Below are 13760 nucleotides of genomic sequence, written 5' to 3'. Positions count from 1 at the left end.
TAAAAATATCATTTAAAGGATCCTTAAGAGCAGTTAATTGGGTTTTTTTCTAAATTATGAGAGTTGTGATTTAAAATAATAATGTTACATAATAATACTTACGTCTTGACATGTTGGTTTAACTGCAGTTGGACACACTGCTGGGCACTCTATAACGAGAAGCATTCATACAGCATTAAATATTTTAACCTCCAATATATTATACTGAAAAATTTGAATTTCACTTAATATGAATAAATGAATTTATATCTAAATATTCTGACAGACAATTTAGAACCATTTTTTTTAAATTAGCAAATCTCCCTACTAAAATATCCGTTTATGATCATATCTGTGTTCATATTTTATTCTAGTCAAATATCATGCCATTATTTTAATGATTAAAAAAAATCTTAAAATACTTGATTTTAACTTGACTAACTTATACAAGGACTAATTTGCTGTGCAGCAAAAGAAAAAAAATGATCATCCCATCCCAACTCCTATAAGTCCCAATTGAATTTTAGGTACATACCACGCTGGAATGTTGGACAGCATTCCCCTGGGTTGATATTCTTCATAAGCTGAGGAGGGGTACAAGTTAGGGGGTGGATCGAACAGGTTTCTGGTTTACAAACCAACTCAGACTTATCACAGCACCCATCGGAAGTCTTCACAATACGAGCCACCTCCCCTGGCATCATGGGAGGTTTGACCAGAGCTTGGCAGTGGACAGAATCACAAGCTATGGACAAAATTAGAATATATTGCTGATCAGAACACTAAAAACTGAAGAACATTCTGCAAGGAGTAGGAAATGACATAGATCCACTTTAATTAAGCCTATACATGTTTAAGATTGCCTAACATTTCACGTAACACTATAAAAATAGGCTACATGGTCAGGTTCGTTGTGACATTTTATATATGTAAGCATATATTTTTTTTCCACATTTGAAATAGAATTTACTCACAGGGCTGAGGGGCTGGTGTTGTGACAGGGGAAACGACTGAGGTATTGTTAGCTGAAAGGGGGAAATTATTCATTCATTACAAAGGACATTATATAGCGTTCATTTCTCACTGTTTAACAATTTAATGCACAGTATTTTTATAAAGGTCTATTCCAGCAAAATAATTCCATGGGAATAGAGAGTTGGAGAGCAGTTCTCTGGAATTAATGTAACAATTGTAATCTACATTTTTCACCAATACATAATGGAAGCAAAAATAGGACTACTACCACATAATCATTTATTTATATTACTAATACCCACTCAAATGACTCACAAAGTCAGTCATTTACTAATAACTTCAGTTTCTCTTCAGATCTCCATAAAAACTCTTTCTCAGATTTTTCAAAAGCAGAGTATACCTTTTGTTCTTGGTAGGATTATCTATCAATCTTAGTAAAATGTCACAAGTTCAACAAAACTCCAGAAATATTAACTATTCTTTTTGCTTGTGTGGACATCTTTACTGCAAGTCTTTCTCTCTGATAAGTGTAAAATATGTTCACTGAAATTAAGTCTTCTGCCCATTTCACAACTTAATTTGTTGGAACTGATTCTATGAAACTGTGAACTTTCCGAAATAATTTTGACTTCTTATGAAAGAAAACAAACAAAACCACAGTCTTCATAACTTTATTAATATCCGCATCACATGTCTTGCACGAACAGCTACAGCTAGTCATGTTGACTACTTTTGTTTCACCCTGTACATGAAAGAAACACGTAATTGACAAAGACTGCAACTTGCATTACATGTTTCAAAGTTCCTTGATACAGTACAACTCAGTTATAAGGAAGCATTGGTTATATAGATACATTTATAAATCCAGCAGAAGACTTCGCACTTTGTTCCTTATACAGATATAAAGAATCTTAGATATTAGTAAGGAAAATTCAAAGTCCCAGTGACTCATCTTATAAACAAAATTTACTGAATTGCAAAATGAACAAAGAAACAAAGATTAGAGAATAACAGTTCACATATTCATGTAGGGAAAAAGAGAGTATATTTTATATGTACTATATAAATCAATGACCTATTAAGACCTTTTCTGAGACACACACGTACAGCAGAACAAGGTGGGCAGCTCTTAGGAACACATCTTAGTTCACCACTGTAGCACTGACAAGTCTCACACATATCTGTTGTGACAATGTCCGATTTCTACAACGACAAAAAAATTTAAGTAAAATCAAATTGGCCTGTGTTCATCTAATGAAATTAGAGGCCCAAGGGCCTTAACGGTCACCTGAGTAAAATGCATTTTCATTATATAATCAATAGAGTCCCACCCTCGAGCCCCTTACCCATGGGCAACAAATTTCACAATTTTTGAAAAGGCGCCTTTGCTCATCATAACCATGCACTTACTTTATCTGCTAAATACAAAGAAGCAAAGAAGATTTTCAAAGAATCAATACATTTTTACTATATAATCAATAGAGCCCCCATCCTAACACCAGAACTCCTAGCCCAGTGGCCATTGAAATTCACAAATTTTGGAAGAGGATCCCTTGCTATCATAACTATGCACTTACTTTGTTTGCTTAATACCCAGGAGAAGAAGATTTTCAAAAACTATGCAAGACGACGGACAAAAACAGATAGCAATAGGTCACCTGAGTGGTTCAGGTGACCTGAAAAAGATCTATTTAATTTTGAGTTAAATCTATCTGGTTTCCTCTATCCCCCTCTATAAAATCTACCCCATTTGATTTAGAGGTCTCTTTGAATACACATTAACAGTAGTGGACCTACCATGATAATCTTGTTATTGTATTGACATGTACAGTCGGCTTTCTTCACACATCTCATTCCATCACAGTAGAGACCAGCAGAACAGTTCGGACATTGGGAGGTGTCTAGTCCCTCAAAGCATGAAACCACATGAGGGTTCAAAACGGGTGCCACTGTTTTATATAGGTTTGTGTTGGGCATTGGAACTGTAGAGAGAAATATTTTAAAATGACAATATATTTTGGCAACCTTTCACATTTTTCAAGATAAACGACAGTAAAATTCTGAACTATACACGACCTACTAAACACTTATTTCGCAATAAAACAATGATTATGTTGGGGTTTGTTTATATCAATACAAATGAATTCAATTTTAATTAATCATTAAGTCACTGCTCCTTTCATCTTTTTTTTTGGCACGGTAGAAAAACACCCACATTTTTACCTGTAAGAAAAATGCCTTTTTATAATAGTTACATACCACACTCTGAAGTCTGTTTTAAACAACCGAGTCGGACTCTGTAGTCCAAACAGCCTGTGGGGTCAAACTGGTCCATGTTGTTACAAGTCAGACCCTCCCACAGGTTACAGCTGACGATATGTCCCCTCTGGTCATAGGCCACATGCCCCCTACGGTCTGGCACTGAATCTGGAGTGGATTCTAACAATTGTGTGACAGCTCTTTCACCTTGTCAATTGGTTCCTTGTCACCTGTAGACCCAGGTGTGTTGTGACCCACATAAACCCAGGTATCATACTGGACACAAGATTGTCCTGTAAAATTTGGATAACTTAATAAATAATTTCTTTAAAACCAAGTTGAAATTATATCTTAGTTTAGCTTTTTTCTTTGGAATGGAAATTCACTTTTAATGATTCTCAATAGTTCAGTTTGTTGAATAATGAAATAAAGCAGTAATTTTTATATTTCCTATTCCATGTACATGTATCACCAAAATGATAAAAGTTCTTTGGCCGGATAAAATAATACACGTATGTCCTAATGAAAGAAACAAGATGTAAAATAAGATTATAACTTACTTATGGTAAAAGTGACTCTAGGTTTGAGGGCCTGTGTCAATGCAGTCGTAGGCTTAGGAGTGGGTAGCGGGGTGGTTGCTAAAAATGGAAATATTTGTTAAATCTACTTGTTTAATAATTTTTTTTTAAAAAACCCAGATTTTCATATCTTTTTTGGAACTAGACATACTGGGATAGGTCACGGGACAGCCGAAAACTTCAACCCTCAGCGCTATTTTTCCTTGCCATGTCTGTGGAAGGATTCGTAAGAATCTGGCATGAAGAGGACTGGTAAAGTAATACGTCACTGGTGTGGAGGAATCAATGTTTGCACTGAAAATTTTCAAAATAAAATACAATTCTTATAAAGTTTAATCTTTGAAAGAACTTTTTATCTACGTAGAAATAGACACCAAAAAATTGTGATATTGGCAATGCTAGTGATTTCCAGTAGGATTATAAAGTGAATAGCATCCTCTGGTATCTTGCACAAATGCCTGGTAAGGTACCATAATTTTTTGTGAGAGAAGTTAATAAAGTAGCAATACTTCAATGACAAATTCTTCGAAAAAATTATATATTATTGAGGAATATGTCATATGTCCTTAAATGTAGGCAACTACTAGTAAGGCATAAAATCAGGATTTATTTAAAAATTTCTTTAACTTCTCTGCCCCTGCCTCTCTGTACGTATTCCAGTTATTTCCGTCCGTGGAGAACTGAACTTTGTATGAGGTAACATAAGTCGTAGCATCAGGACGGCCCTGGGTGGTGACACCAGTTAAGTATGCCTGCTGTAGGAAGTCAATCTGTAGGTATTCCGACTTTGTGTCTGTAGCTGGCATCCAGAATCCGTTAGTGTTCAGACAAGTTTTCTCTGGGCTGCTATTGGCATCACGGAAACTCGAGGCAGTGATCATTTCATTACGAATTTCTTTGCTCTCCATTCCCATTGAGGCTTTACAGACTGTTGGAATATTGGATGGTGTATTCTTTGTGGTCAGGGACTGGTTGGGACTTGGGTGGCTCTTCCATTTTTACCTGGTATTGGTCCACCAGCTGAAATGAATATGATGTCACATTCAATTTGATGACATATTGTTAACCTAGATTAGGATCTCATAAAAGCTAAACCGCTTTACAGCAACACATTTTTTTCTATAATGAAAGTTACACCCTAGCACGTTTTCTTAAACATTGGAATGATGAGACCTGGAATGGAGTATGGCAATGCTACTGGTTTCAAAATCTGATTTTGTAGCTACTAGTCAAACAGGAGTTTGCATTTTGATTGGATAAAGTGGGGACATAAATTTTGCAAGAAATGGGATATTTATGACAACAGCATGCAAAAGTGAAACACTTTCCAGTTTCCTTTTCACTATGAAGTAGGAAGATGTTCACAAGTACTTACGGTACTGACAGTGGTACCGAATCTTGTAGTCAGAACATGGTACGGGGAAGTTGTCGGCATTCCTGCACACAAGTCCGCTTTCAGGGTAACACGTCAACATCTCGCCTGAGCTGTAGGACGGGATGTCACCGTCAGAGGTAACACACTCAATCTTGTCAATGCTTCCACCTTAAAAATTCAATGGGGGGTTAAAAACTATCAAACATTGTACATTTTTTTTTTTAAAAAAATGGTTTTAGTGTGGAAATTTTTAACCCACTTCCTCGCAGTCATGCTTTTTAATGCATATACCGTTGCCCCGCAATCACACATTTTAACGCATATACCTTAACCCCGCAGTCACGCACTTTAACGCACATTTCGTTTTTGACGTTTTCTGCTCTGATAACGCGTAAATTTTCGATAGCATGATAATGAATGATTAGATAATAAATTTTTTGTAATTCTATTCTAAAATATTTCAAAAATAAGAATATTTTTCCTCATTTAATATGTCCGAGTCGTTCGATTTATTTTACGAAACTTCGGGTGCGCGACATTCTTTTGACACTAAATAAGCTCACCATTTGAACCACTGGGTTGGTGATGTAGAAGTCTCCAAATCTTGTTTGAGATGGGACCCTTGATCTAGAATTCATCAAATTATTCGACAAATGAAAAGTTTTTTTATATAACTGTTTGATAAAAGCGTGTGCAGAAATTGACAGAAGGAACAGATAAAAATACGAAAGAAGAAGTTAATTCATACTAGTACAGCTGAAGAGAAAAGAGGTTTTGTTCATAGAATAAAGCCTTGTTCTAATTTACATGTGATCTTTTTTCTTGTTCGATTTAAATTCGAATTCGTAAAAAATACAACCTTATTTTTTTTTTCGCCTTACACAGCATTCAAACAGAATACTCATATACAAAATAAAGGCTAAAAAAAGGAACGACAATATCACGATGAAAAATGAAGTAAAATGTTCATGTTTAGGTCAATTCAACTTTAGATGATTTCATTTTCAAGTCAACGTTTCCAATATTCGTAAAAAAAAAGTGTTGCACTTATGTCTTGATTTCCAACAATATAAGTATATTTAGATAAAACAAGGTATCCGGGAAAATTTGATGGAAGTACATTGGATACTTGTTTGATATTTTTAAAAACAGGACTGGACGAAAAAACGGATACAAAATAAAAGACATGTGATGTCTTATTATTAGTTTTATCAGTGGGTATAGAGTCCCTTAGGAATATTCCTTGATTCGCATTGAGTACATTTATATTGTCAGTACATTAAATACATATTCACTTATCAGCCGCTTTCGCATGTAGTTTAAGAAAATATAAACATACACTGTAGGTCCATGTATGTCTACACTGCATACACTAGAAATAATAAGTTTAAGAAAAACTTCAGGCGAAGTAAACTTTCCAGAAGAGGACGACGATGTGGTCCGATGTGATTCTTCCACCAGCTATATGTTTACCCAGAAAAGACATTTGACATCCGTCTTGTGGATGGGCAGTTAACTCGTGACTTATTTACTACCTCGATCTGCACTACCCTTAGATAAATGAATGAGGAACAATGCATTTAGGCGCTTAAAACTCCATTCCTTGCCCGAAATGGGGGGGGGGGGGGTACACATCTTCGATCAACAGCTATATAAATTATTTCCTACATTTCATCTCCGGAATTATGTTCAGCATTTTTTTTTCTTCGACCAACAGCTTGTTTAATATAAGGACTGATTAGAAATTATTCACTACATTTCATCTCCGGAATTATGCTCAGCATTTCCGATATTTTTTTACGTTTCCAGATTTTTTTTTTTTGGGGGGGGGGGGACTTAATATGCATCTTATGTCTACCAAGTTTATGTATACTCGATCGGTCTAAAAAGTCAACTACACTTGAATTATATTATGTCAGTGATTGCACCTAATTTATGTCCGAGACATATGATACTGATCTCAAAATTAACACTGGTTTCTTTGAAAACAAAGCAAAACTTTTACCCTATTTTGATGTAAATGATTTATTGTTTAAAGATTTTGATTTTCAATAAAGAAAGTCTTCAGACTCAGTTCTATTAAATGAAATGTACTCTTCCATAAAATTCGGAAAATAAAACTATAAATGTCAGTAAACTATAAAATGTCGCAAAATAAAAAATAGATTTTTTTTTAATACGGAATTTAACAAAATGCAGCCAAATTATATTGAGACAATCTGTTTATTCTCCTTTCTGATCTACATGTTCATTTTTTTCGGTCAGAATCGTATAACTTTTACAAACACAATCAATTAAAGATTTTTTCTGCCATTAATTTGTATATTTTAATTAAATGATGATCATAGGGATAACGGCGCAGTCACGAAAGCGGATATTGAAAAATCTGTATATCCACTACGCATCAACTCCTGATAGATCCTGAGTAATTGATTAATTTTATTGTATACCATGTTTCTTAATTTGACTTTATTTCCTGTTTAAAGTTTGATTAAATTTGATATAAATACGCTTTTCTCTTATAGAAGTGAACAGGCTTTCGCCTACATCCACTCCGCATGTTCATAAAATTCATCATGTCATAAAATCTGATAAATCGGAAAAATTGTGGAAATACTTTCTATATTTCTCAATAAATACGGCTACAATTAATGCATTTACATAGAAACCCTCTAAAGAGTACTGCCTGATACACGTCTTATTATGGGGGGGGGGGGGGGGGGTGCTTAGATTCATAAAATGCTGCAGAGAATGAACGTCTCTTTTCTTTTATTCAAACATTCATTCTGGTAGATTTCCTTGTCAGCATTACTTAATGTATTAGTATATGCATTTGTTCAAAATTAAGTGTATCTACGTATCTCGTATATATCTGCAAAACGCATCAATTTGTAAACATTTACAAATATTGTATACTTTAAAAACTTCATGTTTAACTGTGACGATTTAACGTGTAATTTACATGTAGGGAGAGGGCGTAATAAGTTTTCAGAACTTGTGCCCAATCCTTTGTAATTATAAATTACAATAAAATATGTACTGCCTGATTTGCTCCACAAATAATCGGAATACTTCGGACACCATTGGGAAAAATATCGAGTACTGACCCCTACGTCCAACATGCAAGTTCTTAGACTCACTTGTAAACTATTTTATTGTTACATGTAAAAAAAAAAAGTGTTTTAAATCCATTCTAAAGAAAAGAAATAATGCATTTCGATGTGTTTTGTATAAATTCGCCTTTAGCAAAAAAAAAAAATCTTTCATGGGTTTTTAAACGTGCTGATTCTTTTTAGTAGTCAACATGTACCTTTAGGTGTAAAGATACTGCCATCTTCGCTAGGCAAGGGTTTCCCATCCGCTTCACACCTCCACCTCCACAACTAGTCAGAATAGATTTCGGACTGGAAACCCGTAGCTAGCGAGGATGAGATAATGCTGTTTAACACCTGACAGACATCTATTATGATAAATTTCTATTAACTGAGTGACTGTTTAATGATTACTCATAAACCCGCATATTAATGCCGAGTCGACAGTATTTTATCCGTGTATCGGCCAAAATAATAATAAGAAGATGTTGAATTGAAATGTCTCCCTTTGACAATTTGCTATTGTTCAATAGAAAATTCAGCGATATTCGAACAATATCTTTTGTAAAAAATTATTTCATATAAATTAAAACAAATATGCTGAAAGCTACAACTTCTTATTTGTGCTAAAAATCTGTAAAATACATGTACATACAACATTTTCACAAAAACCTATTAGACATTCGTTTGTTCAAATTAATGTTCACCTGTATGGTGCTGGATATGTTTTAAATTGTATGGGTTTTTTTTAAAATTTGTAATAAGTGATGTATAGTGAGTGTTATTCCTGCAAAATACCATAGGGCATGTTTGGCAGCTGTTTTTTTTTTTTTTTTTTTTCAGCATGGTTGGTGATGCAGAAAAATTTTGATGCATCAGTGACTGTTAATTGGCTCAATTGAGATTTGTAAATGGTTATTAAGGGTAAATAATTGTTAATTTTTGTAGCATATTAATAAAGATATGAAGACTGTGGATTTGTTTGTTTTCATTCATCCAAAGTCCAAATTATTTTGGAAACTTCACAGTTTCATAAAATCATTCCCATCAAATAATGTTGTGAAATGGGCAGATGACTTAATTTCAGTGAACATATTTTACCCTTAGCAGAGAGAAAGATGCCCACACAAGCAAAAAGAATAGTGAATATTTCTAGAGTTTTAGTTGAACTTGTGACATTTTACTAAGATTGATCGATAATCCTACCAAGAACAAGAACTCTGCTTTTTAAAAATCTGAGAAAATGTTTATGCAGATCTGGATAAAAACTGAAGTTATTAGTAAATAACTGATTTTGTGAGTCATTGCTTATGAGTGGGTATTAGTAAATAAACGATTATGTGGTAGTAGTCTTCTGTTTGCTTCCATTATGTATTATTGAAAAATGTAGATATCAATTGTTACATCAATTCCAAAGAATTGCTCGCCAACTCTCAATTCCCAGGGAATTCATTTGCTGGAATAGCCCTTTAAAATGATATGCATTGTTAAACAGTGAGAAATGAACACAATATAATGATTGAGTGGTTTCCCCCTTTTCAGCTAACAATACCTCAGTTGTTTCCTATGTCACAACGCCATCTCCTCAGCCCTCTGAGTAAAGTCTATTTAAAATCTGGAAAATTATATGCTTACTTATATAAAATATCAAACGAATCTGACCATGTATCAAACTTAAAAAGTGGAATGTGAGGCAATCTTAAACATGTATAGGCCGAATTGTGGCTCCATGTCATTTTCCTACTTGCTGTATGCTCTTCAGTTTTTAGTGTTCAGATTAGCAACATAATCTAATTTTGTCCGTAGATTCTGATTCTGTCCACTACCAAGCTCTCGTCAAACCTCTCATGATGCCCGGGGAGGTGTCTCGTATTGTGTAGACCGATGACGGGTTCTGTGATAAATACGAGTTGGTTTGTAAACCAGAAACCTGTACGATCCACCCCCTGACTTGTACCCCTCCTCAGCTAATGAAGAATATCAACCCAGGGAAATGCTGTCCAACATTCATGTGTGGTATGTACCTCTGACCTTTTGAAATTCAGTTGGGACTTAGAGGAGTTGGGATTGGATGGTCTTTTTTTTTTTTTTTTTTTTTTTTTTGCTACACAGCAAATTATTCCTTGTATTAGTTAGTCATGAAATTAAAATCAAATATTTTAGGATTTTTTTTAGTCATTTTAAATTATGGCATGACATTTGACTAGTATAAAATATGAATACAGATTGGGTCAGAGAGAGTTATTTTTATTAGTAGAGTGATTTACTAATTTTGGCAAATGGTTCTTAGTTGTCTGTCAGAATATTTAAATATAGATTTATTGATTCATTCAATTGAAATTCAAATTTTCAGTAATATACATTGGAGGTTAAAATATTTAATGCTGTATGAATGCTTCTCGTTACAGAGTGCCCAGCAGTGTGTCAAACCGCAGTTAAACTGACATGTCAGGCGGTAAGTATTATTATTATGTAACGTCATTATTTTAAATCACAACTCTCATAATTTAGAAAAATTCAATTAATTGACTTAAGATCTTAAGGATCTTTTAAATGATATTTTTAGGGAAAAGTTGCAGTGCCAGTAGATACTACTTGCAATTGTACCAGTTATGCATGTGGTAAGTACTAAGAGTAATTGTACCAGTTACACAAGTGGTAAGTACTAAGAGTGATTGTACCAGTTTACATGTGGTCAGTACTAACAGTAATAGTACCAGTTACACATATGGTAAGTACTAGCAGTAATCGTACAAGTTACTCATATGGTTAGTACCAACAGTAATTTTACCAGTTTTAAATATGGTCAGTACTAACAGTCATTGAACCAGTTACATATGTGATAAGTAATAATAGTAATTGTACCAGTTATGCATGTGGTAAGTAAATGTTCCAACAGTAATTGTTCCAATTACACATTTGTTAAGTAATAACAGTAAGAGAGAGAGAGAGAGAAAACACAAATACATTCGCTTTTACAAGGATACTCACTTCCGTCCCAACCAGGGGTTGAACTCTCGACCTATGGAATCTGTCTCCCAGCAGTACAGGAACAGTGCGCTAGACCGCTCCGCCATCTAGGCACGTCAAAAAACTTGATATGAAAGTATAAGACTTTTCCGTAAGAATAAATAAACCTGGTAATCGGATTAAGGACAGTGTAATTAAGCTACAAGGATGTATATGAAATATATGAAGATAACGAACAGTATTCAGGCTCAAAAGTCCATCAATCAATACAAAATAGGAGCAGAGCAAACACGGACCTCCAAACATCAGAGGTGGGATCAGGTGCCATGGAGGAGTGAGCATCCTCTGCCGACCGGTCACAACCGGCCGTGTGCTCCTTGTCATGATCGGGAAATAACGGAAAAATCCGTCGAGAATTCAGTTTGTAAATAATGGCCTAAAAATTTGTATGAAAACGTCAGTCAGCATTTGACTCAATGATAAAATGTATTTGCTGACAAGGTCATTGTATCGACCATAGAACTTACGAAATGATGACTTTAAATGAGACAGCTGATATTCTTGTTTCATCAACTTGTTTGTCAAAAATTTACCTCGTTTTAGAAATTGTACATACGTAGAGCATGCTGTTGCGTATCGAATCAACTGAGAGATATATACCCCGTATGCAGGTGATGAAGGTATATTGCTGCATAAGTAAGGGAATTTGACGATTGAAAAGTTAAAGTCATCACGTTTCTTATCATAAAGCTTGGTTGTTAGATTACCATTAACGTCTTTTTCAAGTAAAATATCCAAATATGAAACAGATGTGTCAGACTCTTTGGTATCTTTTATCTCAAGCTCACCGGGATATATCGTATCGACAAAAGAATGGAAATAGGCATTGTTAATTGACAAAACGTCGTCGATATATCTGAATGTCGAGTTGAAAGCCACAACAAGTGTTTTCATCTTTTCACGTACAAGATTTTGGACAAATTCTGCTTCATATAAATACAAAAAAGGTCTGCTAATAACGGGGCGCAATTGGTACCCATGGGAATTCCAATAGATTGTTGGGAGACCTGGTCTCCAAAAACCACATGGATATTGTCAATCAGAAACTCAAGCATCTTTTTAATTTCAACATCAGAGTACTTGTGTGTACAATCAGAATGTTTTTTAACAAAATAATTTTGTAAATGACCAATGACAAGGTAAGTAAATTTACGAGTTCCATTTTTATTGAAAAAGCAGCTGTCAATGATATCAAAAAGCTTGGACTTTAATTTATCGTGGGGAATGGTTGTGTATAAAGTTGAAAAGTCGTAAGTTTTTAAGCTGTTGATTTTGGTAAAATCTTGTGATTTCAAATTTTCCAAAAGTTCATTGGAATTTTTAAGTATCCACATCTGATTTACACCACTTCTCGAATATATTGTTGCACAGTACTCTTGAAGTTTCTCCTTCACTACTGTTAATATCTTAGTGAGGAGTAAAGAAAGAGGCTTGGTTGAACATTTACTGGAACCCGCCATGTGTCTTTGTTTGCAAGGATTTTTATGAAGTTTCGGAATCCAATATAAATATGGTAAGTCAAATTCATTTTGGTTGTTTGGAATATTAAAAATGTTCAAAACTGACATATGATTTTGAAGAATTTCTTCCTTAGAAAGGGAACTATGAGTATAAGTTGGATTACCACTTGTAGAATTAAATCCAAGTTCCTCTAAAATACATTTAATATAATGAGCCTTACAAACAAAGACAATGTTGTTACCTGCTTTGTCAGCAGGGACCAGTACGTACTGATCATGTAATCTATCTAATTCTTTTTTCACTTCTGGATTATTGAATACAGAAGGATAGATGGTTCTCATATTGCCCCTTAATCTTTTTATGCGCGATTTTAACGTACATCTGATACATTTAATCCATTCTGACAAAGTGTCAAGGTCTTCTTTTTCATGTCTGGCCCATCGCCTGGCGTAGTCCTCTACAGAATCCATAATATTTATGAAATTCCGACGCCAATTGAAGGATCGGGGTTCCCTATATCTAGGACCTTTGAAAATTGGTGATCTAAGGTCCTCATTATTAACTATATTTACGTCACCAGTAATAACGTGTCTATTTACGTCACCAGTAATAACGTGTCCAGCAGGACTATAGTTATAGGGTGAAGAAGAACATGAACACGATGGAGGATTATGTTTCAGATATTCGATATCCAGGCCCTGTAAAGTTTTCTTGTAATTGAAAAGTTTGGAAGCAATAGTCGATGTATATTTGTAGGAAATACAAGGTGTAGTCTTTAACTTGAAATATGGTGGAATACAAGACTGGACCCTTTTGTGATTAAGAATATTACTTATATTAACCGCGTCAATTCCTTTGTTGGCATATTGAAGTTTAAGGAAAAAACGGATTGTTTTAGCTGCATTTTCCTCAGTAAATCGTGGGGGTTCTATATATCTATCTTGGGAGTCGATACAGGAACAGCAACGGGACATTGCCAAAAATTATCTTAACATTATATTTTTGCACAAT

At 34.5% G+C, this 13760-nt stretch overlaps 1 protein-coding gene across 1 annotated transcript; it reads right to left on the bottom strand.

The window, feature by feature from the left end:
* Window positions 1-482: 482 nt before the first annotated feature.
* On the bottom strand, window positions 483-5330 carry LOC133188192 (hemocytin-like). The gene is made up of 11 exons (XM_061323571.1): window positions 5167-5330; window positions 4419-4811; window positions 4262-4299; window positions 3943-4113; window positions 3774-3851; window positions 3214-3381; window positions 2752-2936; window positions 2062-2157; window positions 1610-1696; window positions 950-1004; window positions 483-724 (listed from the first exon to the last, which is right to left on the bottom strand). The coding sequence occupies exons 2-11, from the start codon at window positions 4703-4705 to the stop codon at window positions 483-485; spliced, it is 1407 nt and encodes a 468-aa protein (XP_061179555.1). The 5' UTR covers window positions 4706-4811; window positions 5167-5330.
* Between the last annotated feature and the right edge of the window lie 8430 nt (window positions 5331-13760).

This window comes from Saccostrea echinata, unplaced genomic scaffold (assembly GCF_033153115.1).
Source record: "Saccostrea echinata isolate AGI-Se365-2 ecotype Australia unplaced genomic scaffold, CSIRO_AGI_Sech_v1 ptg000016l, whole genome shotgun sequence".
Taxonomy (NCBI): Eukaryota; Metazoa; Mollusca; class Bivalvia; order Ostreida; family Ostreidae; genus Saccostrea; species Saccostrea echinata.
The sequence above is the reverse complement of the archived record's forward strand: the minus strand, read 5'-3'. Positions and strand labels throughout refer to the sequence as shown.

Bases quoted from the DNA above. Each gene is read 5' to 3' on its own strand.
- LOC133188192 (XM_061323571.1), bottom strand. From the start codon at position 4,705: ATGGGAATGGAGAGCAAAGAAATTCGTAATGAAATGATCACTGCCTCG. The intron at 4,114-4,261 runs GTACCTTACCAG...AAACTTTATAAG, and splicing joins TTCTCTCACAAAAAATTATG to AATTGTATTTTATTTTGAAA. The intron at 1,697-2,061 runs GTACGTGTGTGT...TTTCATGTACAG, and splicing joins GCTGCCCACCTTGTTCTGCT to GGTGAAACAAAAGTAGTCAA.